This window comes from Lynx rufus, unplaced genomic scaffold (assembly GCF_022079265.1).
Source record: "Lynx rufus isolate CCGP_SWC_20201006 ecotype Redwood Valley unplaced genomic scaffold, mLynRuf1.p SCAF_4, whole genome shotgun sequence".
Lineage (NCBI taxonomy): Eukaryota > Metazoa > Chordata > Mammalia > Carnivora > Felidae > Lynx > Lynx rufus.
In genome coordinates this window covers 18,808,980-18,836,671 of record NW_025814856.1, presented here as the reverse complement: position 1 = coordinate 18,836,671, position 27,692 = coordinate 18,808,980, and the positions used below count along the sequence as shown (strand labels likewise).

Here is a 27,692-nt window from a genome sequence, read left to right as displayed (position 1 = left end):
TGCAGCGTCTTCTAGAAGCAGGCCCGCAGGCTATTTTTGAAAAGCTCGGAGTGAGGTTATGGAGTAATTTTTTGCAGCTGCTGGTTACCAGGAAAGATATTTTATGAAAGGAGGTCTCAGTTCCAACTTCCCTGATGGCATTTCGGGAGGTTGGGCAAGCTGGACCACCCGCCAGAGCCCCATGTATTGCTTTATGTCCTGGCTTCAGTCTCTGAAGGGTGGGGGAAGGGGACAGAAGGCATTTCTGAACTCTGAAGAGACTGCAGCATTCTCGGGGAGCCCGTGAAGAGCATCGCGAAGGGCATGGGACTGGATTGGAGACCAGGTCCTGGCAAGGGCAAGTGGACAAAGTGGAGACGTAGGGCTGAGTAAGGAGGGTCAAGAGAGTGTGCCGGGCAGGCCTGGGGGGGCACAGAGTTGCTGCCGGGCTCTCAGTCCCTCAGATCGACTTGGCCCATCTCTGAGGAAACCGAGGCCCAGAGAGGACAGGGATAGGCTCTCCACCATACAGCAGGGTGGTCGCAGAGCTGGGGCCATAACACAGGTGTGCAGACCCCATCCTCGGCCAGTGGGTAAAAATGGTGAAATTACAATGTCACTCCAGCCACAATAGGCAAGACGCATCTGTGTGACAGACCCATACCAATAGACCTGTGCCCCCTGAATGTGTGAGACTCTCCCATTCCCCATCCTACCAGCCTTTGCCACTTCTTGCCCTGGGCAGCTTTTGTGTCTCAGGAACCATCAATGGAGACTCAGGCTTGATGCTAATTAAAAGCCACCAGACTCCTTTCTGCAGAGGCTGAACCCCTCCTCCCTTAGCACACAGCCCAGGCTGTCTAGTGGCAAGACCTGAATTCTCCTCTATTATTTCCAGCCTTGGGCAAGTGACTCCACCTCTCTGTGCCTGTTTCCTCATCTGTAAAGCAGGGATCACTCCTTGTCCTGCCTCCTGGGGTGTCACAAGGCTTAAAGGACACATATCATACATGTAACTTGGTCCCGGCTGCAGACACTAGGAGCCTTGAATGATGGGCAAGAGCTGTCTCCCTCAGATTGGGGGAGGGGGATCACAGGCTGCTGCCCAGGGGTTGGGAAGAAGTTTGTGATGGTTGGCAGTGGGGACAGGCCTGGACAGAGGGGGGCAGAGCATGGTGAGGATCGGCGGGGGGAGCACGCAGGCCCGAGTGTCTGTTTTGCTGATTGCTCCTTTTGCTTTCAAGGAGATTAAACTATTTTTAGTCTGCGCCACTGCTGGTGAGACGCCGGAGGAAGCCTTTCCATCGCCGAGATTTTCTAGAAGCTGCCAAGTGTGGTCTTCAATTCGATTCTGGGAGCCTCCTCAAGCAGGCGGGAGGGGATGTCACCATCTAGGGGTTGTGGGGACAGGCTGGTGTGTGGTTGCTTCCCGTGGTCCTTGCCGGGCTGGCCTCTGGAGCTGCGCAGCCCTGGACTGCGGAGAGGAGTAATCTGATGCGCCCGATGTTTGTAACGCTGTGTTTAAAAAAAGTAATTTATTTTCTAATTATTCCTTGTCTTGCATAACCGTGCATCGCCAAAGTGTCGCTATTTAAAATATTTATCTCTCCACGCCGCAGGAGCAGCTCTGGAGCGTGGAGGGGGAAGAAATAAAAGTCCGCGTGCTGGTCGCAGGCATATTACTTTGACTCGTCCTGGCGGCTTTGACGTCTCCCTGTAAATACATTTATTTTTCATTAGGATGTTTCTGAGCTTGTGGCCCCCAGAGAGCCAGAGTGATTACGCTCTTCATCTGTGAGAGATGCAATAGCGAGGTGCTCGTGGAATGAGCTCTGCCAAACGCGTCCTGCATTTGCTTGTCTGTGCCAGGGCAAGGGTCTGAGCGTGTGTGGCCTGGGGTGTACGTGTGCAGTGGGCATGCAGCTCTGGGCTTCACTGAGCTGGGTGGGCCACATGGCCAGGGACTTTGGCTGTTTGGTTAGATGGGAAACTGAGGCCCAGAGAGAGTCTGCTTCAGAATGGAATCAGCCTCACTGGCAAAGTGGGTGGCACGCCTGTGGCCTGAAGCCTTCTCTGCAGCTTGTCAGGCTTTGAGGTTGGGATCGGGGAAATCCTGGGTAGCTTCAAGGGGTACACAGATCCCAGAGGGTCGAGCAGAGGGCCTACGCGTTCCCAGCACACAGGATGGAGCCTAGCTGTTCCCCCTTCTCTGCCCCTCCCTAGGCTGCAGGTTCCAGCCATGTTGCAGAGGCTGTAGGCATCTGGGGGCTGGAAACAGAGCACCCCTTCTCTGGCCACCCGGTGGAGCAGGGATCAGACCTGGCTCCTCCTTCACTAACAGGCTCTTTTCCAATCAAAAAAAATTTTGTTAAGCTCACTGAATCTAAGAGAGGGTTTTATGCTGAATTTTAAAATACCTTATTTTTTCCAGTCTCTAAACTACTAATCTCCCGGGCTGAGGGATTCTGGGACAAAGGCAAGGCCTCGAAGTGGAAATCTATAAAATTAGCTTCGGCAGTATTAGTGTTTGCAGTTGGAGATTGAAAAATTGCTTTCCCAGGGTCTGATTGGAGGCTCCACTCTCCTCAGGGAAGAGGCAAGAACTCAGCACAGAGACACCCAGGAGGGCAGGCTGGGGGCGGCCAAGAGACAAATGCTGGGAGGCTGTTGTGGGGTTCAGAACAGCTTCTCGTAAGGAGGCCCCCTCCTGAGGCCTGTGAGCTGGGCCTGTTCTGCAGAGCGTGTGCTGGGGTGAGTGTGTCCTCTACCTGAGTCTTTCTTATCAGGGCACAGCTTCTCCAGAGATCTGGGTACACAGCAGGTGCCAAGTAAATGCTATGGAGCCCAGCTGGGTCCCTTCCCCTTTTCTTCCTGAGACCCCCCTCCTTGTTGCCCTGACCACTACTCCAGTTCTCTCACACAAGATAAGGGAGGGAGGGAGGCTTCTGGAACCTGACTGAGGGGCCAGCTCTGGTGCCTGTGGGTGCACCCGCCTGTGTGGCCCATCAGGCCTCTTGTGTGCTTGATTGCCTCTGATTGGCTGCAGCTGAATTCAGCAAAAGCTATTATTTGCCCTTGATGAGCCAATCAGATGGCCTCATTGGCCATTCAGAGCAGGCACCGGAACCTTGGGGGGGGGGGGGGCGGGCGTGGGGGAGATGGGACACAGGGAGGTGGGGGCAGGGCAAAACAGATGCAGGACCTGAGCCTGATCTGTGTCCACCATCTGTGACCTTCACACAGATCACACCTCCCTTCCCTGACTCACCACCCCAAACCAGAGCTTCTCGCCCTGCATTAGGGTTATCTCCTAGCCTTTGCCCTCACTGTTCCCTCTTCCTGCAACACCTTTCCTGGCACATCTACCTGCCTGAACCACACATCTGCTCCTTGGGGCTCCTTTCCACCTCTCCAGGCCAAGGTGAGCTGTCTCCTCCAAGCTCCCAGAGCCTGCTGCCTGCCCCTCTCTCTTGCAATGGCAGGAGTTATGAAAGTCATGGGGATGGTGGTCAAGGAGATTCAGATAGACAGGTGTTCAAACTCCAATTAGCCCCTTTCTAGCTCTGGGACCTTGGACAAGCTAGTTCCCCTCTAGAGCTTTGGTTTCACCCGTAAAAGGGCCTCATAATCATACCTCCCTGAAGGGGGTGGGGCCTCAACGTGGGGTTGGGGCTGTGAAGACAGGTCTGGGGGTTGGAGGTCCAGTAGCTGCTGTGGCAGGGATTTCTTGAGCCTCTGCAGGCTGGCCCAGGATTTGACACTGATGGGGGCAGACAGCCTGGGCGCTCTGTTTTGGGTCATGTTCCTGGGAAACAGGCTCTGAGACACTAAGATTTACAAACAGAGGATTAATTTGGGGGGTGGGGGTGCTCTGAGGAACCATACTTGTAAGGGGATATATGGAGCCGAACTGGGCAGGTAGAGAAGCTGACCACATGCAGTTGAATGGAGGTCTCAACCTGCCCCATGGGGAGCTCTGGGGTTGGGATGGCTCTTTCGAGATGTCTTAAATTGAAGCCAGGGGTCCTAACCTTTGTACTCTGCACAACCCTACCCCTGGATGTAGGCTGCTACTGGGGAGGGTGCATGACCATGGATGAAGTGGCTCCCTTCAGCCAGAGGAGAGTCTCACATAGACTCAGCTGTGGGCCTTCATCATCTGGCAATTGGGGAATGAGAGCTCATCCTGATAGGGAACCTTCAGCAGTATCTACAACAGCCCACCTCTTGAGTCACTTGGACCCCTTGCTTCATATAATAAGTTTTCCCCCTGTGGAAACTCAGTTGCTCCAGAATGCTGGTTGGTCCCTTTACCTGGGAAACTTAGAAGAGGAAGAATAGCAAGATGAGCTCTGCCTTCCAACATAAAAGCCACAGTTGGTATGCAGCCTCTTTCTCCCTCCCCACTCACCCTAGATTCCCCTCACCCTGGCCCAGACCCTCATTCCTGCTGCGTCTGAGCTCCACTATGCCCTTCTCAGGCCATGGCTTATGCACTTGTTCATCCTTCATTGCAGTGAGGCAGGAGTACAAAGAGGCCATAGCACTGGGTGTCAGACGTATTTTTCCCTGTCCCAGCATCTCCTGATAATAAGAATCAGTTACCTTTCCATGACTGCTGCTCTCCTGGCCTTAGGGGTCTGAAGTGCCTGGCTAGCAGCTGAAACTCAAAACAAGATTCCCACCGTGTCACCTGTGAAAACATTCCCTGTCTGGGAACCAGGACTTGTAGAATCACAGAGCCTAAAATCCAAGTGATTGGAAGCCAGAATTCCCCCAAGAGGAGACTGGGTGCGAGGGAAGTGAAACCACTCTTACTTCTCTACCTCTTGGTCCCTAGACCTATGTATTCTTGCCTATTAGGGACTTGGCACTTATAATGCTCATAGATTTAGGGTGGGTACTGTGTCCTGGAGGATGGTTCCTCATTTTTTTTTTAATTTTTTTTTTTAATTTTTTTTTAACATTTATTTATTTTTGAGACAGAGAGAGAGAGAGCATGAACAGGGGAGGGTCAGAGGAAGAGGGAGACACAGAATCTGAAACAGGCTCCAGGCTCTGAGCTGTCAGCACAGAGCCTGACGCGGGGCTCGAACCCACAGATCGCGAGATCATGACCTGAGCCGAAGTCAGACACTTAACCGACTGAGCCACCCAGGTGCCCCACTTTTTTTTTTTAATGTTTATTTGTATTTGAGAGAGTGAGAGAGAGACAGAGCATGAGCCGGGGAAGGGCAAAGAGAGATGGAGACAGATTCTGAAGCAGGCTCCAGGCTCTGAGCTGTCAGCACAGAGCCTGATGCAGGGCTCGAATTTACAAACAGTGAGATCATGACCCGAGCTGAAGTTGGATGCTTAACTGATTGAACCACCCAGGCGCCCCTCCTTGTTCTTGCTAGATATCATCTCCAACTTGGTGGCTTTGGCATGCTTCAAAAGGACATTCCACCCAAGAGAACTGTAAACATGTACACACAGAACCTGTACACAAAAGTTCATAGCAATGTTATTTGTGAGTTTTTTTTTAAGTGGAAACAACCCAGATGTCCATCAATTGATGCATGAGTAAACAAAGTGTGGTATATAGCCATGTAATGGAATATTAGCAGTAAAAAGGATGGAGTTCTGATATACTCTACACTGTGGACGAACCTTGAGAACAGTATGATAAGTGGAAGAAGCCAGTCACAAAAGGGCGTATATTGTATCACTCAGTTTATATGAAATGTCCAGAATAGACAAATCTGTAGAAACAGCAAATAGATTAGTGATTGCCAAAGACTTAAGGGAGGCAAGAAAGGGGTATGGGTTTCTTTTGGAAATGATGAAAGAGTTCTAAAATTAAGAGTCTTGATGCTTGCACAAATTTGTGATAAGATGAAAAATCATTGAATTGTATACTTTGAAAAGGTGAATTTTATGGTATGTGAATTATATCTCAGTAAAGCTGTTATTAAGGGAAAAAATGTCAATTCCAACACCCTGTCAGTCTGGTGGCTTCTGGGTGGTCAGGTGTGTGATTGGACCAGTGGATCCTGTGTTCATGTGCCCACTGCAGCACTTCTTTTGCTGTAAAGTGGGTTCCTTGATCCCATAAGCCTGTGGGCCCCATGTCAGTGGATCAAGCACTTGGTGAGCTTTTGGATAGCCAGTGCCCTATAGGAAAGGGAAACTGACCTGGTATGTAACAGCATTGTGCCAGTCTCAGTCAAGATGAATCACTGTGCCTTCTAAGGTTAGAGAAGTCCAGTGTAATCAATTTCCTACCAAATGGGGTGGTTGATCGCCTTGAGAAATAGTGCCGGGACACCTGGGTGACTCAGTTGGCTGAGCGTCTGACTCTTGATTGTGGCTCAGGTCATGATCTCAGGGTTGTGCGATTGAGGCACACTTTGGGCTCCACACTGAGCATGGAGCCTGCTTGGGATTCTCTTTCTCTCTCTCTCTCTTTCCCTCTGCCCATGTCCCCCACTTGCTCACTCTCTCTCTCTCTCTCTCTCTCTCTCTCAAATAAAATAAAAATTCATTTAAAAGAAATAGTTCCATCATAAAGGTTCAGGATTTGGTCTCTGTTTCTGTCAGGTTGGGCATTCAGCAGCAGCAGCAGCAGCAATAGCTAGATCAAGCTTGGTCTTGGGCCCATGCATAGTCTCAACCCCTAACATCATGGCTACACTCTGGCTACTCTGTTCGCGTACCCATCATACCAGCCCTGCAGTCGCTGATGACAGAGGCTGACCGATGGCAACTGGCGGAGTCATTTTGTCCAGTTATTTGGTGCCCCTTTCCTGGTAGTGCTATCTGGTAGTCATTGACATGCACAGATCTTCACATCTTGTGCCCATGCCCATAGGTCCATCCCCATGCCTCTTTACCAGGCTTCCTTATCCCTGATCTTCCAGACTTTTTTTATCTTGACAATCAGCCAAGCCATTTGTCACTTTCCATGAATCTGTATATATTCTTCCCATCTTTCCTTTTTATACAAAGTGGATGATCAGGTGTGCTGCCATTGCACTATCAGAGCCATCCCTGAGTGGGGCTGTAATATAGCTGCTGTTTTCAGCTCACATAAGCATACCAAGCTGACCCATATGAGAATAACCTCAGTCTTCTTCTTTCTCCATCTATTGGTCATGAGGGACCTCCCCCCACAACCCACTCCAACCTCCATGCAGTTTTAGTTGAGAGAGGGGCACTCGTGCAATGGTAGTGAACAAATGGGGTCTAGACCTCATGCTTATGCAGCTTTCCTGTGCCCTCTGACCAGGCTCATACTTGACCAAAAGTGCATCCCTTATTCTTAGGTGGGTTGCTCTTGGGCTCACAAGACCTCATGACTTCATGGGTCTGATAGAAGCCAGATGATTTAATATGCTTTTGTCATTTAATCATGTGCCATGTGCAGTCTCTGCCAGGGCCCAGTAATAATCCAGGAGCTGCTTTTAGAATGGTACTTGTTTTCTGTTGAAAATGGTCTGAACCCTATGACTATAATGTGATTATCCTATTAGAATCTGACATAAACTCCACACAGCATCCTTTCCCCACACAGATACCTCTGGTTATCATGAGACCAGCTAGGTCACGTGGCCCAAGCTGCAGGGCCAAGTTCACCTCATCCTGAACCTGCCACAGAACTTTCTCACTCTGGGCCTCACTCAGAGCTGAGATCCTTCCATATCACCTGGTATATAAGATGGAGCAGTATTCCCAGTCAGGCTGGTCTAAGAGGACAGCCACATTGAGTTCCTCTCTATGATTGTGTCCTTCTCACATTGGTGAACAGCCTTCCCATGGAACATAGTCATGGTAGGTTTCCCAGCCTTTTATGGTAGAACCACTGTGGTACGTCCACTTGTCTGAGCCTTTGATCCCTCTGTCAATTGTTTTTTATGGGGGTTCTAGCATTTCTACTTCCCTTGGTGTAGGGCACTGCTTTTGCCAGGCTTCCCACATCTCCTGGGGTCCTTGCTGGGGTGTTAGATCCTGTATCATGGGAAAGTGCTCCCACATTAGTAACCTCTCCCGTATCCAACCTATCTTGTGCCATCCTTGATCTGGCAACCTCAGGATCCAGTCCCAACTATCAAGACAGATTGTAGAGTGCCTTCAGATATAGTCCTCTCTTCTCCCATACCAGGCCCAGCACTTCCTGGATTGGTCATGTTGTGACTTGACCCCAGTTTTTGGTCTGGTGGTTAGGAAGGAAGGGTGCAGATTCTGAGGGGAATGTGTTGTTTTGTAACATGGAGGCCTCTTAATCATCTTTAAGGAAGGGGGAGTGGGTCCTAGCATTTAACAAGGAGGAGTGGCCACTGCTATAGGCTCAGAGAGTTTAGGGGAGTCTGAGGTTTCAAGGTTCTCAAGTGCAGTGGCCCAGATGTCCCCATCCTGCAACTCAGGGACCCACTTCTTCCCAATCAGGGTCCTGACCTTGGGCAGCCAACCTGCTAGGATTGAGACTGTAACTCCCGCTGGATCATTGCCACTCTTCTAATTAAGTCCTGTGCCTGACCCTCAGCTTTTTCTGCCTCTGGCTGCAGGAGATGAGAGTCTTTTTATATCCTGCCAAGGGGGCTTCTGACTTTCACACTTCACCTTAAATTCATGATTAATCACACTCAGCCTTTCATTGTCTCTGTCCAAAGCATCGATAGCCCTCAGCAACAGCTATCCCATTCCATAGTCCTTATAATTACACTTCCCTGAAACTCTCAAGACGCCTGAAATATTGTACCCATCCCCAGTTATCCCATGTCAGTTCACAATGGGTGAACATTTGATCAATTGCACCTTATCACAGGCTCCACCTACCACTACAGTGAGGCCCTCCGTGCCAGCAGGACAGCGACAGCACGCACTTTAGAGTTGGCTTTTGGGGACCACTCCCAGCACTAGCTGTGGTAGGGTCAGTTCCCTGGAATCAGACTCTGAAATGGAGGCTGGTGTGCAGGTGTTTACTGGGGGAGTACTCTCGGGGGCCACACCTGTGAGGGGCAAAGGAAGCCGGATTGGGCAGCGGAAGTTTGGCTGCGACACACTTGTAACAGAAGCCTCAGCCAATTCTGCAGAGAGTGCTGGAGCTGGCCTCACCCCTCGGAGTTGCCCCCCAGCTGGAGTCAGCCCTTTCTACTTCTCTGCCTCACCTGTGTGTCAACCAGAGCACAGATGAGGCTCTCCCTTCTGCTCAGGCCATAGCCCAGGCAGGGACTCAGTGGAAAGCAAGCAGCATCTTACATCTGGGAGAATGAGGGCCTGTCCTGAAGGGAGAGTCTGGGCAGCAAACAACATCCACATTGTGGTGCCACATAACTCAGATCCAGGTTCTGGTTGTGCCTCTTCCAGCTGATACTTTGGGTAAGTCCCAAGAGCTCCCTGACCCCAGTGTCCCAACTGTAAAATGGGGTATTGCCAAGCCCCCAGGTTCCCAGGCATGGGACCTGGGGGTGGCTCAGACTGGGGAGAGCTCAAGGCTGCACGTGTGTAGGGCAGGGCCAGGTTCTGGTCACCATCCAGGTGGGGGCCTGGGGAAACCAAGGTCTGGGGCAACCCTGGTTGGAAGAAATGTGAAACGTGAGCTAATTCTGCGTTGTCGACAAAACCCCATCATGTTTGGGTCCTAGTGATGAGCTAGATGACCCAGCACTTGGACAAGGGGTCAGGGGTGAAAACAGTTTTTCCTCTGGAGGAGCAAGCAGAGGGTGTTTTTACTTAGCCTGTCCCATGGGTTAATAACTTAGTGGCCATGGAGGCAGGCTGGGTTTCGAGGGCTGGACTCCAGGATGACTGGTGTCATGGTGTCATTTATTCAACAAAGTGACCAGAGTGGGGGCCATCGGGCATCTGGCTCCTAGTGGAGGGGGCTAGTGATGATGGCTGTCCACGGTGGGGAGCATTGAGGGCCATCAGGAGGTGGATAAGAACCCCTTGTGGTGGCCATGGGCTGGTCACTTTTGTTGAGGCCTCGGTAGGCCACGTGGTTCTGGACATGCCACAAAGGACCCCTCATGGCAAGGGCTCCATGCAAGTGGGGAGGTAGCTCAGAGGCAGGTGCCATGTCCAGGACTGGCACAGGGTCAGACTCTGGGTCATACATCAAGAACACCTATGATGTCAATGCTGGTGACTGGTGTGGTGGGGCCTGACCATGGGGGTAGGTGCCCTGTGGGTGTGGCTGTGGGCAGGAAGGAAAGGGAGACAGCAAGCTGGGAGGAAGGGGAGGCTCTAAGATGGGCATGCGCGTGGCGGGCATGCCTTTTAAAACTATCATCAGCCTTAGTGTTCCAACAGCCTCTTTCACTTTGTAAAAGCCTTTTCTTTTGAAAAATAAAAGAAGATTGGAGGCAAGTACAATATTTGGCTGTGGCGGCTGCTAATTTGGCACTGAATGTCACCTCCGCCTTTCTCTTCCCTGATGCCAAGTGCTCCTTCCCTGGCTCTGGGTGGGCGGGCGGGGTGATGGGGGTGCAGGGCGGGCTTTCCGAGCCTCTTAAGATGCGAGATTCATTTCCTTAAACACACATTGTCTCACTGCAATTTCACGTCCGAGCAGTTCTGGCGAGGAATTAGCAGCCCCTGGGAGAGAGCGGGCGGGTTCTGTTTACACGGGGCGGGGGCGGGGTGGGGGCTGGGGGTGGCAGTACAGGCAGGGGGCTTGGGGCTGTTTGGACAGGGAACCCACAGAAGACCTGGGTCAGGGACTGCCTTTGCCTGGCCAGACAGCTTTCTAAGCGAGTCAGGCCAACCTTTGTCAAAAGAATGTGTAAATCCTGCCCCATTTTAGATGTTCTGAGTACATGGAGGAGGGGGACCATGTAATGATTTGGGGAGCAAATCAAGGATATTGGGCTCTCAGGTCAGAAAGGACAATTAAGACCATTTTGGGGGCACCTGGGTCGCTCAGTTGGTTAAGCGTCTGACTTCAGCTCAGGTCATGATCTCGTGGTCTGTGAGTTGGAGCTCTGTGACAGCTCAGACCTGGAGCCTGCTTCTGATTCTGTGTCTCCCTCTCTCTCTGCCCCTCCCCCACTCATGCTCTGTCTCTCACTCTCAAAAATCAATAAATGTTAAAAAAATAAGTAAACTTTAAAAAATTAAAAAAAAAAAAAAAGACCATTTTGATCCAACCCCCGGCTAGAGAGGACTGGCTGAGGCTGACCCCCTTTCTTCTGGGGGCTCACTAACTCTGGAGGCCACCCTTTGCTTTTGACTCAGGCTCCCTGGACCTCTCCCCACACGGCTCCTCATCTCTGCCTGCATGTGTCCTCCACAGCCCTTGTCAGCCTAGGAGGCTGCCCTCCTATAGCTATGTGGGAGACACAGCTCCACTCCGCAGGTGGCTCAGGTCTCTCCCCATCCCCATCAGTCGTCAGGGCACAGGCTCCCACACTGCAGGCCTGCCCGTGGACCAGCCGCCTCTCTCTTCAAGGCACTCAGGCAGTATGTGTGGTGACGGTGATCTTGAAGAGGAGGCTGAAAAAGGGCAGCACTTTAACCCCTTCCTCGGTAGTGCCCTTCACACAGCGTGACAGCAGCCCAGAAAATTCGGGCCTCCCTGGCTTGGGCACATTTGGAGACATCCTCCAAGGCTGCGGTTACCCTGTTGTACCCTCTCTACCTTCCCCCTGCCCAGCCCCCTCCCCCCGGCCCCCAACCCTCACCACTGAAGGGTCTTGGTTCTGCCCTGGGCACCCCATAGATGCCAAGTCAGGGCTGAGCCAGAGGAGTACCGTGGGGGAGGTGGCCCATCCTCCAGCTCTCCTGGGCAGCTGCTCATTCATCACCTCTTAGAGGGGAGACCTGCTAATTTGTCAGCCCATTAGCTGGGCACGAGCAGCATATGGACCCAGTTCCTGCTACCCTCTTCCTGCCTGCCTGGGATAGCAACATCTGGGCTCACTGCGTGGCCGAGATCCGGGCTTGGATCCCGGGGGGCACCATCTTGCCCCAAGGCTGAGCCCCTCAGTGAGGCAGCCAAGGGTTAGCACCCGGCTTCTGCAACAAATCCACGCTTGGAATTAGCAACAAAACCTCACTAAGCCCTGGGCTGAGGAGAGCCCTGTTTTTAGGAAACTGGATTTTATTTTTAGTGTTTAGAGAAAGGTAAATTTTTTCTCACCCACTATCAGCAAGGAGATCAATTGTTTTCATGGTGTTTCTAGATCCTCTTGTCTGGGAGCGGGGGTGGGCAGAAAGGCTCGCCCAGTCCCAGTCCCATGGCCCCATTGTGGCTCCCACACACACAGGAGGGAATTTGTGCCCTGGGGGCTCTCTCAGTGCAGCCTGGCATGTCAGGCGGGGGGCGGGGGGGGGGGCTTCTGTATCTGTGGGGTCAGTGGCTGGAAGGAGGCACCAGCCCAGTGTGAATATGTAACCAGGGCTGGGCTCTACTCCCTTTGAGATGACAGGCAGAGAGACAAAGGACTGGGGGGCTCAAGGACTCCCTGGGTCTGTCGTAAGCACAGTATGCACACAGATGCTTCCTGAGGCCTACTGTGTGCGGTACTTGGGCAGAGGGATGGGGGATTTGGGGCTGCACTCAGGAAAGGGTGCACCCCTTTCATTCGCAGTGAGACTTCCCCCCACATGCACATGTGAGCCTGGAAGAATGCACGCCAGGATATGTGCTCCTAGACACACACTGTAACACATGCTTGGGCATGCATTGCACACTCACGGGAACACCATCCTCCTTTTGTGTACACACACTCTGCTGTGCACTACACACGATGCCTTCTAACATACACGTACAGACACACACTCAGGCACATACGCTGGCTCCCAGCTCTTGTGTTGCCTGCATTTATGGCAGGAGATAAATTTGCAGTTTAGCAACCTTAACCTGCTAGCACTGTAAACTCAGAGAGCCTGATACCCAGGCTTCATGGTATGTTGGCAGCCCAGCAAAGCATGGTGCTGTATAGGAGGGGTTTCCCAGCCAGCTTAGCCTGCCAGCCCTCCGGGCCAGAGCACGTCTGGTTCCCAGCTGCAAGAGGGGCCCGTGCAGACTACCTGTGCCCAGGTAGAGTTGAGAAGCAGGGCACTACCTCAGGGCCTTGGTCTGGGGCATATCCAGTGCTTCCCAGGGTACTCTCCCAGGATGGAGAAAGAGACCACAACTTAGAGGGGTCCAAGCCCCGGGGTTAGAGTGGAGGCTAGACTGTGTTCATGGCAGGGGCCATGCTGAGGTCGTGGCTGTCTGGCACCTTAGCCTGGTTCTGGAGGCTGGAGGAAGGGGCTTCCTGCTTGGACCCCTGTGGAGCACTAAGAAGAACAGACCTGAACATGTCCCAGTAGGGGTATGGCAGAGCAGGGACTGTAGTCAGATTCTGGAAAGGCTCAGAGTTCCCCAGGGCTCCATGGTGGCCAGAGAAGGGGAGAGGCCTGGGGCATGGACTGCCCATCCCAGTGTACAGGCAAGGCAGTGTACAAGGCAAACCAGAGGGGCTAGGCTACACTCAGAGATACTCAAGGAACAGTGACTGAACAGGGCAGACCCCTGCCTCTTGCCCTGATCCCATCCTGCAAGCCCCAGGAAAGGGCCCATGGAGTCCTTCCCCAGGATCCTTCCCCAGCACCCCCAGTGACCTGGGCTTATAGACTTTGCTAAGGGGACCTGTCAGTGCCCCCCCACCCAAAGGGTCTCCCAGCAGGCCCAATGGCATGGGTGGGAGTGGGGTAGAGGGGAACATGGCTTCCCTGGTCTCCTCTCCCTGCTAAGGAGGAAATAGGGCCGCCTTACATAATTGGGGCAATTTGTTCCGCTCTTGTCCTGCTGGCATCATTGCCCTCGTCGCCTCCTTGCTCAGGGAGCCCTTGACAGAGCTAGAAGCTCAGGCGTCCCTCCCTCCTCCTGGAGGTCGCCGAGCAGAGGACGCAGGAGCCCAGAGAATCGTCGCTGCTAAGACCTGGCAGGCACCTAGGCGTGGCGCGGAGGGGCCAGAGACCCAGGCCTCCCATCCCCAGTCCTCCAGGTGACCCCACAGTTCTCAAAGAGTTTATGCTAGCAGACCGCCCCCCATGGCTGCAGTGAGGGGATGAAGCTGCCTCTGCCCTGGCGCTAGACACTTCCACCCAGCAGCTTCCTTCACAGCCTCATGGCTAGCTGCTCATTCTTCTCTACCTTTGTTTGCCATTCACCTGCCAGGTGGACACTCTCTTGCCTATCTATTCCCACTCCTCTCCTGGAAAGTCTTCCCTGACTTCCCTAGCACGGAAGAACGTGCCAGCAGCTCGAACCTGGGTCCTCCTGGCCCTGCCCTGCTGCTCACCCCTCCCTCTTGGGCCTCAGTTTGCCTATCTACATCCTGAGGTCCTAGACTTCCATACCGGCAAGGCCAGAATGGTTTCCTGCAGGTAGAAGCACCTCTTTGGGAGCGTGCCCACCACTGGGCCCAGTGCAGATCTTTGCTTGTCCTCCCCACAATCCCACTGGGCAGACAGGCTGGGCGAATGACAGGCCTCAGGGCCTGATGGTTTCTTTGGGTGCTGGTGGGGCCACTGAGGATTCAGTTGGCACCATGCATCGATCTGAGTGAATGATCCTGGGCAGATGAATTAGGGGCTTGTTTTGCTGAAGGGGCTGCATTTCCTGCGAGGGTTCACCTAGGTGCCCTTGAGATGAGTTCTCCAGGAACATTTAAAACAGAGTAAGGTTTGCAAACACCTTAGACTTAGCTGACCCCCACTGACTTTCATAGCCCCGAGGCAAGAGGCCCCATGGGCCTAGCTGAGGGGGAATTAAAAGTGGCTTCCCAGAGAGAGGAGCTGGGGGGCAGGGTTAGGGCTGTGGAGGATCACAGGTTCCCATGGAATGGAGACCACCTGCTGGGAGGTGGAGGGGGCAGTCTGGAACACAGTCTGTGCTCCAGTGTGTGGTTAGTCTGTGTAGTCACTGAATCCCAGCTCTAAGTACTCTGTGCCTCAGTGGCCTTGCCTGTGAAATGGGGACAATGACTAGGCCTTGTGAGAGTTTGATATAGTGGACGGCCAGCATGGACACTCTCATGGGCCCCACTGGTGTTGGCACATTTCCCGTGGCAATCTCTACCCCGCTGAGGAGGTGGCCCACCTAGACTGCGAGCCTAGACACAGCATCTGCCTCCCCTGAGCAGAGTACGCTTAACTTTGAAGTTCATGGCTGTTCAGACCAAGGGCCCTCACGGTGCAAACAGTGTGTGCGGGCACAGTAAAGACAAATTTTGGCCCCAGTGGCCACTGGGGTTCTTATGGAGGGAGAACCCGGAACTCGGGGCATCAAAGATGGTCCCTCCCTCCCCACAGTGTGGTGAGGGGAAACTGAGGTACAGAGAGAGACCAGAGCCTGCTCAGGAGCACCCAGCTGGGAGTGGGTGTGGAGATCACTGACCCCCTAGCTCTGGGAAATCCTTGTGTGGTGGCCACTCTGAATTTTTCCTGTCCACGTGTGGGAACTTTCCTATGAGGGCTCAGGAAAGCCTGTGAATGATGGGAGAGAATGGGTCCCCTGTGGCGTGTGTCCCCAGCATGTGCTTGTCCTTGTTGCACACACGTCCCTGAAGTGTTCCTGTCCTGAGTGTGGCTTCAGCATGTACAAGGCTTCCGTGTCTAAGTACTGTGTGTTTGTTTATGTATGCTTCCAATGAATTCTACAGAAGATTTAAGGGCACTTACAGGGATACATAAAATTCGAGAAGAGCCTATAAATTGGAAGTAGGAGAAAAATAAAAGAAAAGTGAGGGAAAGGACAAAGATGGGGTTGGGAGGTGCTGGCGCAGGATGTGGACAAGATAGCCGGCATGGCTGTGATCCCTGGTACACTCACTTGCATACTCACCATGGGCAGGAACCAGCTTGGCCCTGTACCCACTGATTTATCAGTGCCTGACACTTGAGCACTGTGACCCTCCTGGAGACCTGATCTAGAAGCCACTGTCAGTCAGGTGTGCCCTTGCCCTCACCAGGCCCAGCACCCTTGCTGTTAGGAGACTGTCCATTGCTGTGTCCAGCAGGAGGATTTAGGGCCATGACCTTCAGGTAGCCCCAACCATCCTGGGGCCAGAGAAGTTTCACTGCTTAAAATATTTCAAATGGCTACAGACCACCTTTTGACATATGGATGGGAACCCATGGAGCGTCACCCAGGTGACATTCGTGACAGTTGTTGGGTCTGTCCAGGCTGTGGTGCTTTCTCTGTGAGCCTAACTATGAGGCCTGGCAACGTCCGAAGCAGCTTTCTAGCACTGGGCATGAATGTAGTGAGATCAGCGTGTGCGAGCTGGTCTGCAAGATCTGGTGGATGTGCCTGGACCTACAGTGTGTGCCCAGGGATGGGGCAGGACCCTTCAATGACCTTGCCCCTTTGATACTATGGAAGGCCACAGCCACCTCCCGGTCTCACCTCTGTCTCTGTCTTTCTCCCCCATACCTGATGCGTGAAGATCTCATGTTTTCATAAGAGCAGTCAGCCTGAGGGCCTCTCTCTGTGATTGGTGCTGTCATTATTTGGCAACAGCTTCAGCAGCGAGTTTCAGCAGCAAAGGGCAGACTTCCAGCCTGCAAGGCCTGGATAGGCTAGCCCTGCAGGACAGCATGGGGCAGGGAAAACTCTCAGGGCCTCAGGAGCAGCCCTGGAAGGAGGCCCCACAAGAAGCCGGCAACACCTTGCATTTGACCTTTCATTGTTGAGGAACACCCCACAAAGCAGCTCAAGGCTGTGTGGATGCTGAGGGTGAAGGCTTGTGCGAAGGCACACCACTCGTGAAGAGCAGAGCCAGGATTCAGGCCATGGCTTTTTAGCCATTCTTGGCTGTAAGTGGAGGGGACTCGGGGCCAGGAAGGGCTCCCCTTTGGACAGGTTCTACCCTTCTGCCACTTCAGTTGCCTCGTCTTTGAGATAAGAAGCCATCCAGCTGCTGAGCACCTCCTCATGCCCTTGTCACAGGTCAGGGAGAGGGACGGATAAAGGAAAATCAGGTGAACCCACATTCTCCCAGGAAGCTTGGGAGGGCAAGGTCGGTTTCTGGCCATTCTGGGGTTCCCTGAGAGACCTTTCCCAGCCCCTGAAGAGGGTTGCCCTCCCTGCTAGGAGGGGTGGAATGGAGGTGATGTGGGCAAAGGAAGCAGTCTTTGTCCTTCGCTCCCTGGCCCTCAGAACTGTGCCTCAGGCCCACCTTCAAACCCATCTCATGAGGGTGTATATGGGGGTAAGTTCCTGCCACTCTGGGCTGAAGGACAGTCATTTAGATAAGACCTCCATAGCAGCTAGAGCTGTAAAAATGATTAGAAGCCCTCTCGGGACCACCAAGGGTCCACTGGAGCCTCTTCCCACACTGACTCCTGTAACCCTTCACCCTGCCCTGCCAGGACTCTTGCCCAGAGAGGCAGGAGGGGGGCCCCATAGGAACCAAGATGGGCTCAGAGGGGGAAGGGATTTAAGAGGCCAGATGGCAGGCCAGTGACCAGGCCCTGGGGTCTTTCTCCTCAGGCTGTTGTGTGGGAGAGAGGGGCCATGTGCCCTGCTCTTGAGGGCAGGGTCCACTTCCAAGGCCATGCTGGACCAGGGCTCCTCAAGGTGGTGAGCCAGGTAAAGGGCAGACCAGACTTGCCAGGGGATGGGGGACTGTGGCCCTGAGACCTGGAACTGATGGCTGGAACTTGAGAAGCCTAGTGTCATGGGCCCCTCCACTTACTGCCTAGTTGCCAACCCATTTGTCCAGCTGCCAGAGCCTTGGTTTCTTTAGCTGTAAAATGGGGACAACAACCATACCTGCCTGTGGGGATTGTTCTGACTCAGTGGGTTAAGTGCAGAGCCCTGTCTCACCTCCTGGAGGGGAGGGCCTATCCTCACTGTTGTCCCTCCAAAGCTCAGAGGCCGAGGAGTCCTAGGGGAAGGCAGGCAGGGCCCACTGGGTAGGGAGGCAGCAGGAGAGAGCTGAGCCAGGGTGGGTGGCAAAGGGACCCAGACGCTGGCACAGATAACCTGTTTCCCATAAACACAGGCGCCTACACCAGCCACACGAGTTGGGAAGCGCGGGTGTGTTTACTCACACTCCCCCGTGCCGGCTGGTGTGCTGGGCACAGCTTCCCTCCCAGCTGCCTCGACAGCCGGTGGCTCCCTGCTCAGGGCGGGGAGCCAGCAGGGGCCCCGGATCTGCCTACAGTTCCATTCCCCTCGGGCTCAAGTCCCCCATTCCTGATGCTATCCTGGACCAAATCAGGAGGACAGGGGCGCTGAGAGTCTCCTCTGGTGTCCATGTGGTTGGGCTGTGATACACTCCCCGGCTGTTTAAGAGCACCTGAGTAGACAAAGGCCTGGAGGAAGAGTAGACAAAGGCTGGAACTGTCTGGGACCCATGCCTTGAGTTTAGACCCACGCCCCCTCCATCCCCACAATCCAGCTGACTTCTCAGTGAGTGCTTCCCAGTGGGGTGTGGATGGCACCCAGAACTAGTGGGTGCACATTGCAAGTGGGTGCCGTTGCAGGGGCCCTGGTGTCCCATGGACCCTAGGATGCTGGGACTCCATGTTTCTGGTTCTCTGCTCTGTGAGCACCTTATCTGAGCTCAGCTGGTCTGTGCATCATCTCCATGGAGTAAGGGCAGATTCTTGGCTGGGCAGGAGTCTCCATGGCACTGTATTGCCCTTTTGAGACACACAGGTGCCCAGTGCTGACATGGCAGTCAGGGACATTGGAGTGTGTCCTGCTAGCCCCCATGGACTTGGCCATTTGACATTGTGGTAGTGACACACCGCCCTCCAGTCAGATTCCTTTCTCACCTCCCACCTGCCCACAGACTGTTTGACCACCAAGGAAGCCAGAACCTAGGGAGAAAGGTCAGACTGCAAACTTCACGTAGGCACACAGCCATGGGGATGCTGCTGTCTGACGATAACAGCCTAGAGTCCAGCCCGCTGTGCAGGGTGACCATGAGTGAATTCCTGCTCAGCACCCCTGATGGCTGGACTTGCATGCTTCCTGTGACAAGGAGCTCCCTATCTATCCAGGCAATGTTCCCAGGGTTTGGGAGCCTTGAGTGTGAGAAAGTTCCTCCAGTTTTCCCTGAGCTGGAATATGACCCTCTCCTCACAGGTGCCATTAGGGACCTCAGAGTTGTGCCCTCAGGAACTTTGGAGAAAGGACTTCTGCTTGGAGCTGGGTGGAGCCATGCCCACCCCCCTACCTGGGACTGCTCTCACCTGAAATACATAGGCCTTAACACTAGAGGCCTTGTTCCAAGTCAAGTCTGAAATAATGGTTGGATAATCAGGATTACCACGGTTTTAAAGTCAGCTTAGAAATTCACATCTGTTTCAGAGGAGCAAAGATGGGCCACACCCAGGAATGGTCACGCAAACAGCTTGTGTTTGTGGCTGGCCATGTCTTGCCCTGGGGTGTGTACGGGGCAGGCCTCGCAGAGGTGGGGGTCTACATGGAGACAAGTGCAGGGAGGGCTGCACAGACTGGCCCTAGCTCAGTTGGGAGGATTTGGTTTATTGTTTTGTGTTGGGTTTTGTGTCTTTTGAAAAACAAGAGATTGAGCCTTTTTATGACATGGATTTTACAGCGTAACGAGGCAGCGTAATTTCCCATTCTCAGCAGCAAGTGCACTTTTTACACTAATTGCATAATTAGACATAATGTACTAATTGCGGTAATGGATGACAGTCAACGAAACTTTAACTTTAAAAACAGGGAGGCGTTGCTGGGGGTGGTGGCGGGGGCTTTGTGCCCCTATGAGTTTTTCCAAGGGAAATCTGCTGGTGAGAGCTCCTACTGGCTGCCTCTTGGGGACCCAGTGTCCACTGAGCCACCAAGGCCTTCTCACCTTGTGATCTAGGCCCCAGCTCCCTCTCCTGAGCTGCCTGGCTTATGTAACCTCTCTGTCTGCTCACAGTCTGCCCCCCAGCCTCCCTTCTGCCCTCCACAAGCCCCTGTGCTCCTGCAACTGAACAGTCCACTGATGTTCCCTCCTCCCAGCCTCTGCACCTGCCATTACTCCTGCCCGGTTCACTATTCCCCGGCCACCCCTGAGTCTGGCAGACTCCACCCAGCCTTTCAGACTCTCCCCTGTAAAGCCATCCCAATCTTTTCCTTGACAGCACCCCCCCGCCAGCTGGCTGTACTCAAGCAGGTGAGCCCCATTCCCAGTGTCTCTTGCATACCTCTTCCTGCTGCCACCCCTCTGTCCTTGGCAGTCCAAAGGGACACCTGTCCCCTCTGGATGGTGAGTCCTAGGAAGGCAAGGACAAGATCTGGTCCATCTCTGCTGCCCCAAGCTCAAGAGGGCCCTAGAACTGGTGGCGTGAATATGGCGTGCCCCAGTGGAAATGTAAGGACATGGGGGTGGGGTGGGGAGTAAATGGAGCAAATAATGGGCCACCTAGGAGGGCCACATCCTGACCTCCTCCTCAAAGCCAGGCCAGGAGCCCTCCTCTCTGCTCCCACACTGCCTTCATGTTCTCCATTGCAGCCCCCATAGGACCACATTGTAATGGCCTGGGTGGTGTCCATGACTTCCTCTAAACAGACGGTTCATTCCAGGAAATCCCTATTCAGTATGAAGGTTGGTAATGTGGCAACCAGCATGATCATGTACAAACCCTGCTTGTGACATGACACCATATATGGCTAACTATGGAACCAACCCACCACAGGATGGTGGCAGTGTGGCATGGCCACATGAGAACTACTGTGGCAGCCGGTGAATGTCAGCAGCTGATAAACATGTGACCAAGTGGCACATAGTCCCCTGTCTGTGCACCAGCTGTGTGCTCTGAGGGTCCCTTGCCCTTGCTTTTACTGTAAGTCCCGCACTAGGTAGGCCAGGGAGGGGCTACACCCTGGCTGCAGAGAGCTGTCAGCCACACACATAGTCCAGGGCCTGGACTATCTCCAGAGCAGCTGGGTTAGGGTTTTTATGCACCCACTATGGGGCAGCCCCCCTTGTCCCATCAGGACCTGAGCTGTGGCGCTCAGGGTTTGGGTAAAGGGAGAGCCCAGGAGCTGCCCTGTCCTGGATCTGTCCTCGATCTCTCCTAAGTCTTGAGTGCTCTCAGTGGGAGGGGACCACAGGTACCTGGCTACTCCATTGATCCTATGGCCTTCAAGGGTGATTAGCAGCCGTGTCAATACCCTCAATTTTCCCTGCAAAGGCAGGAGATGGGCAACAGTCTGGCGGGAGTGAGGTTGGAGGCCTGAGATCCAGCTTTGCCCTGACTGGCCGGGGTCCCTGAGCTAATCACTACCAGTTTCCCCCACCTCTTGGCCCAGCTCAGGGTCCCTAAGCCACCAGGAGCTCCCTGTCCTCCGACCCAAGGCTCTCCTGATCCTGGCACAAGTGTGACCCATTCCAATCCCTGTGACCCTGTGGCCTTGACAGTGCTTGCCCCTGTGGGCTGGCCTCGGGGGGCCCAGCCCACCATCTGTGGTCCCCTTGCTGTTCTCCGTGCAGGGGCCTGTTGGCATGAGGGCTAGGTGGTTAGGACCCTCACCAGCTGCTCCTTTCAAGACCGGGGACTGGATACTGAGACATGACTGGACGGGGTTAGAGAATAGCAAATCCCCTGGGAGGTCGTATTGTGGGGCTTTACTCCCTGTGCCCTGCCCATGCCCTGCCCAGTAACCTGAGTGGTGGGAGGGAGCCAGGATGCTGGAGCACCCGGGTAGCTGAACACCCAACTGAGCCTGGGCCTGTGAGGAGACAGCCAGCAGCAGGGCCCAGCCTGTGTCAAATCTTTCTCGTTCCATTTTCTTTCTGATTTAATTTTCCAGAGATTAGGGCCCGTTCACCTTCGCTGCAGAGAGGAGCCTCACACGCACCTGGTTTTACTCCCAGTGTTGGGTGGTTATATAGTCCATCGGGCTGGTTCTGCCAGTCCGCCCCTCCTTCTCTCCAGAATGCAGGCCTTCAGTGTGACCCTGGTTCCCTCACCTTGTGCCTCACCTTCAAGTACGGGAATAAGTGCAGGGAACCGAAGTGCACAGATTGTGACCTGAAGCAAGGGTTTTGGGTCAGACAGATCTGGTTTGAATCTGATCTCTACTGTATAACTTAAGCTCTCTGACCCTCAGTGCCCTGTCTGCTACATGGACATGATCAGAAGCGTACCTCCTCGGGTTGTCTAAGATCAGTGAGGCCAGGTGTGAAAACATCTGCCCCAGGGTGGCCAGAGCCAGCACTCAGTGAACAGCATCCTTCCCGGGGCCTCCATTGTCCCTCTTTCCCCTTTGCCCTCCTCTCCCTCCCCTCCTCACCTTCCTTTTACTCTCCTTTCTCCCCACCTTCCTACTGTCTCTGGGCAGGTTAGGTGCTGGCTCAGGGCCAGGCCCCACTGCTGCCGGTTCTGGGACTTTGCAAAGAGCCTCTCCAGTATGACTGGGGGCGTCCAGGTCTCCAGTCCTGGGGTCTCTTGTCTCCTGTGATGGCTGTCTCTGTTTCCAGGTACCTCAGAACTTGACCCCACTCCGAGTCAGGACTGTTGGGAGCTGTGGGGACGAGGGTGGCTCTGTCTGCCCCTGTGTGCATCCAGGCTTCCTGCCCAAGGTTGTCGTATCTACAGGTGTCCTCTAGGCTCCTCTTTATGTGGAGGCCCCCCGGGGAAGCAGGGGGGCTGGGCAGAGGTTCTGGGGCCCCTGACCTTGGCCTCCACAAGCCCTTAAAATCCTAGGCCGAAAGGCTGGCCAGATATACCACTTAACTAAAGAATCACTAGAGCTGAGAGAGGGTTGGGGTTGAGGCCAGTACTGGGAGCACAGGGAGGGAGGTGAAGAGATGAGGGGAGAGATAGAGGGACAGGTCTCCATAACTGAGTGGGGGAGGTGCCCTCAGGGGAGGAAGCCATAGGTATCTGAGGGGAGCCAGGGACTCCTGTGAACAAAGGGCTGCAAGCTGCCTCTGAATTGTCATCCCTTGGGGTCTTAGCCACCCCTGCTCCCAGCCCTGTTCCCCCCACCCCACCTCCATATGCTCACCTGGCTCCAGCCAGCCTGTCTGCCAGTCTGCTGCCCTGACCCACTACCGTTCATCATCTCTGTGGGATAGAGCCCCTGCCTCTTCCTCCCCCATCATGGCTGGTGCCAAGCTGCAACAACCTGTAGACCTGTGAGCCCCCAAATCTTTCCTCAGTCCAGCCGCCTGTGCAGAAGTCGGGGCCTTGGAGGCTGTGCTGCTGTGGGAGCTGTTGGGTTTTTCCAATTAGCTTGCTGGGCCAAGGACACCAGCGGGCGTGCGGTCCTGCTGTGGTTGTTGAGGCCCTGCACCCGGTGCACCCTGGCCTGTCTGTTGCTTCTAAGCTGACCCCAGGGACCAGGGCTAGAGGCTGGGGCTCAAGGGGAGCCAGCCCTGGCATACTTTCTGCCCTGGGGTCTCCCAGGCTTCCTGCTAGGCCTGTAGGTAGAAAGCACCTCCTCAGACAGCATCAATGGAGAGATGCCCTATCTCCCAGGGTGGGACCATCTGCTGAACGGTGTCACTCAGATCTCCCTGGGACACAGGGCTCAGCTCAGGTCCCACCCCCAGGAGCCAGGGACACCTGGAACAGGTTCAAGGGAATGTTTAGAGGGATGAAGCACTCGGGATAGAAGGAACAAGGGCTACTATGTCTCAGCGGCTCTTTTGGGATTGGGGCACAGGCTTGGCTGGTAGTTTGACCAGGCCCTGAGGCTCTAGGATTCAGCCCTCATCTCTCCAGAAACTCCTTCTAGCCCATTTTACCACCCTTGCTCTAGAGAGGATTTAGAAAGGCAGGGAAGGCAGACGGGAAACAGGGACAGCATGAGCAAAGGTGTGGTAGTGGGCATCAGCATAGGCTGGGGACCCAGAAGCCTGCAGGGACACACCAGGTCAATGGGCTGGAGAGGCCACCAATGCTGACACCGGGGGCCAGCAGAAAGATGTCATAGAGGGTCCTTGGGACAGGAAGAAAGTGTGGCAGATGAAGCACCAGGTTCCAAGGGGTAGCACAGCTGCAAGCAGGAATATGAGTCAGACTGAGGTCTAGCTGGTCGCAGAGCTCTGCTCTTGAGCAGGGAATTGGGCATATGCATTTGCCAAGGGTCCATTACACACAGGCCCAGTGCCTGGGGAGAGCTGGAAGGGAGATGGCTTTGGCTGTGCTGTATCAGTGGCGTCTCTGTGTCTAGGCTCCCCTGTTGTCACCTCTCGGGCCCAGGCTGAGGTGTTGGAGACAAGAACAGTATGGCTGGAGAGGGGCTTCCCAGGAAGGCCTGGGAAGAGGGTGGGGCTGGGGGCGAGCCAACCCCAGGAGACCACGGCTGTCTGCCCAGGAATGGGAGCCAATGGCTTCAGATCCTTAGTGTACAGATATAGCAGAGAGAGTGGAGGCAGGGAGGGACTGTGATTCCTTCTGCAGAATTCTGGTGATCCTCAACAATAGCAGCAGCGACAATAGTGTAGGTTCTTTGCAGTCCTCCATCAGCCTGCAGAGAGGGGACTGCTCTTCTCTCGCTTAATAAATCGGACACCAAGGTTCAGACGTGAGGTGACTCTTAGCAGGGTTCCTGCTTTCAAGCCCTTATGCCACCTTTCAGGGCCCTGGGGTGTGACCCTGCCACCTGGAGACCCACTCCCTCTATGGCTCCTGAGCCCTGTCTTAGTCACCACGCGACGCTGCAAGGGCTACCCTGGATCCTGTGGGGAGGAACTCCGGGGCTCCCAGAGGAGAGTTGTCAGGAGGCTGCTTGGTCCAGCCTCTGATCCAGGACTGCCGCGGCTATGGACAGCCCTGTTTGGGACACCTGGGAATGACCTTGACAGGAGAGTCAGGTGTCCGAACTTCATCCCCTACCCAGAGAAGCCAGGCAGCTGCGCCCCCTGCTGGCACAAGTGGGCCAGGGTGCACTCGGCCGAGGCTTTAGAAAGTATAGCTGGCCTCAACAAGCCCAGGGTGTCCCGGCTCCAGGCCAGCAGCTCATGCTTGGGAAAGGGTGTATTTTTAAAGCCCTGAAACCTGGGAAGGAGAGGTCCAGGAGGACCTGGCTTTGCCACTCAGAGTCGTGTGGACTTGACCTGTCCTTTCTTGTTTCTGAGCCTCAACTCCCCCCAACAGTGGGCACTGCACTCCAGGCTCTCCACATTTCCCAGTGACCCCAGACTCAGACCCCTCCTTGATCTCTGTCTCCACCATCTTCTGTCTGGGGGCCTCTGCCCTGAGGCCCAGCCCAGGGAACCCAGGGAACAGCCTGGCCTGATGCCCACTTGGGGCCTCCGTCCTCCCTGGCCCTGCGTCCAGGCCTCATGCCTCGCCCTCTAATCGGCACTGCTCTGTGGGAAGGAGCGAATTCGCCACAAATTATTTTGTTCTAAGAGAAGGACAAAAAGAAAAGAGAAGCCGGGAGGGATGGGGGGCGGCAGGAGGAGGAGACTGCCTGAGCCGGCTTTGTGTGGCACTTTAACCCTTGGACTGCTGGGTGCTGAGTGGGCGGCAGGGCAGGGGCTCTGGCGCCTGATCCCCCACCTCCTCCCCCATCAACTGCTGGAGGCCTTATCTCCCCCTCGTCTGGCTGTCACTCTCCGACCTTATCTTGCCTGCCTGTCTGTCTCTCCTCAGCTGCCTCTCCCACCTCCTTATCTCCTCCTCATCACCTCTTCTCTCTCTGCATTCCTCTGGTTCTGCACTGCCCAATGGCGTGGCCCGATGGCAGCAGTTCAGTAGTGGCATATGACCTCTGTGAAGGAGTCAGCTTTGGGAACAGACCTCTTGGGGTCATTTGGATGGACACACGTGAGTGTACAATGCACACACACGTACGCACATGCACACATCCATGCATGTGCAGACACCCAAGACCCCAGCCTGGAACAAAGAGGCCGGCTGAATTCACTTCTGTGACTCACATATAAGCCCCAGGCTTCATCTAGAGGCCCTAACCCCATCCTACCCCCAACATGCAGGCACATGCACACAGATGGATGTGTGTTGAGCCATAACACACACACTCACGCATGCAGATGCAGACTGTCAGCTTTATACCCCCACGTGAGTGTGTGCACAGACCCAGTTCTCAAGGAGAGAGGGGCAGATTTATCCTCCCCACATGCCTCCTTTTCCCTGGTCCCTGCCCCCATATTCTGTGCGCTGAATGAGAGAGAAACCCCTAGGGGTGCCTAGAGTCCCCACTGCAGTTTCTGTAAATGCCCTGGGGCAACACCAGCAAAAAAGGGTATAGGGGTGGCTATATGTGATGCATATGTGGTGTAGTGAGGGTGACAGTGTCCTCATGTCAGCAGGCATGTGGTATGCCGTGTGTGCTTATTGGTCCCATCTCTCCCCCTCCCCCCCAACACACACACCCTGCCTCCTATTGAACCCATCCTTCCGCCTCTGCTGCTCTCAGCCACTCTGAACTAGTCACGCGGTTGTTGCTCATGGCTCCTGGAGGAGGAACCCTGAGTCCCAGAGAAGGCAGTGACAACCCCATCCCACCAGCCACAACCAGGGCAAGCTGTGAAACCCATGACCGTAGTAGCCTTTCTTCAAGTTCAGGAGGGCAGTGGGCCCAACCCTCAGACGTCCATGCTCTCCGAATGGCCAGAGCCAGAGTTGGGGCAGGGCCAAGGGCTGGATCATACTGTGCAGGGGGGATATGAAGGGGCTGTGACATGGAAATGTGGGACCACCCTGGCCTCACCCCTGGCTCCTGCTTCCTTCTAGATCTACAAGGACAACCGGAATCTGTTTGAGGTGCAGGAGAACGAGCCTCAGAAGTTGGTGGAGAAGGTGGCAGGAGACATCGAGAGCCTGCTGGACAGGAAGGTGCAGGCCCTGAAGGTAGGTGCAGTTATGTGGGTTGAGGGAGGGCCAGGCGAGTGGCTCTGCACTGTGTGGGCAGTGTGCCTACCCAGCGTGAACACGTGGCCCTCCTGGCCCTCTGTATTCAGGCTGAATTCACTGGCAGGGCTGTGCCCACCTGGACTGTGGGCAGCAATGGCAGGAACAGATAGTTTTATCTGGAGGGTGACCTGGGGTCTTGGGGCTCTTGTGCGGGCATGAAGGTGAGGCCCAGGCAGGCTTGGAGTTCTCAGATTCCTCTGTTCTATGAGCGTGCCCTGGGTGAGCATCTGCTGATGGCTGGGAGGGTAGGCTGCAGCTCTGATGGGGGGGGGGATGTGGAACGGCCCCAAATGCCCCACAGAGAATGTGGGAGCCATGTAAGGCTAGGGATTGGAGCCCCTGCTCTGCCCATGACCTTGAATGTTTCTCTGCCTCCCTCTGAGCCTCACTCTCCCCCTCTAATCTTAGAGAGATTGTGCCTGTCAGCTCCAAGGTGCTGCCATTCTGGGAGTTGACAGACCCTACTCAGCTGCACTGACCACTTGTACAAAGCCAGCAAGCCTGTCGAACTCCACCCACCCCAAGGGAGTGCAGGTGGGGAGGGCCTTCTAGAGCTACAAGGTTGTGCAGTAAATGAGGGAGAGTGTCTAAGCTGCCCGCAGATCAGAGGCACAGCTGCCACTGCCCCAGCCTCAGCCTGTGTCAAAAAGAGGAGTCCAATAAAAAGGAATGGAGTACTGATGATGCACATGACAACATGGATGAACTTGAAAACATTCTGCTAAGTGAAAGAAGCTTGCCACAAAAGACCACCTATTGTGTGATCCCATTTCTGTGAAATATCCAGAATAGGCAAATCCACAGAAATGGGAAGTACATTAGTGGTTGCCTAGGGCTGGAAGGGAGGGGGAATAAGGAGGGACTGCTAATGGGTACAG

At 54.4% G+C, this 27,692-nt stretch overlaps 1 protein-coding gene across 3 annotated transcripts in view; it reads left to right on the top strand.

Annotated features, from left to right (window-relative positions):
* The window catches only part of CACNA2D2 (calcium voltage-gated channel auxiliary subunit alpha2delta 2), a 141,909-nt gene that overhangs the window by 45,702 nt on the left and 68,515 nt on the right, over window positions 1–27,692 (top strand). For all 3 annotated transcript variants that reach the window (XM_047095875.1, XM_047095874.1, XM_047095873.1), the window contains exon 3: window positions 26,635–26,751. In XM_047095875.1, coding sequence (XP_046951831.1) covers window positions 26,635–26,751 — 117 coding nt within the window. The remainder of the gene's footprint in view (window positions 1–26,634; window positions 26,752–27,692) is intronic.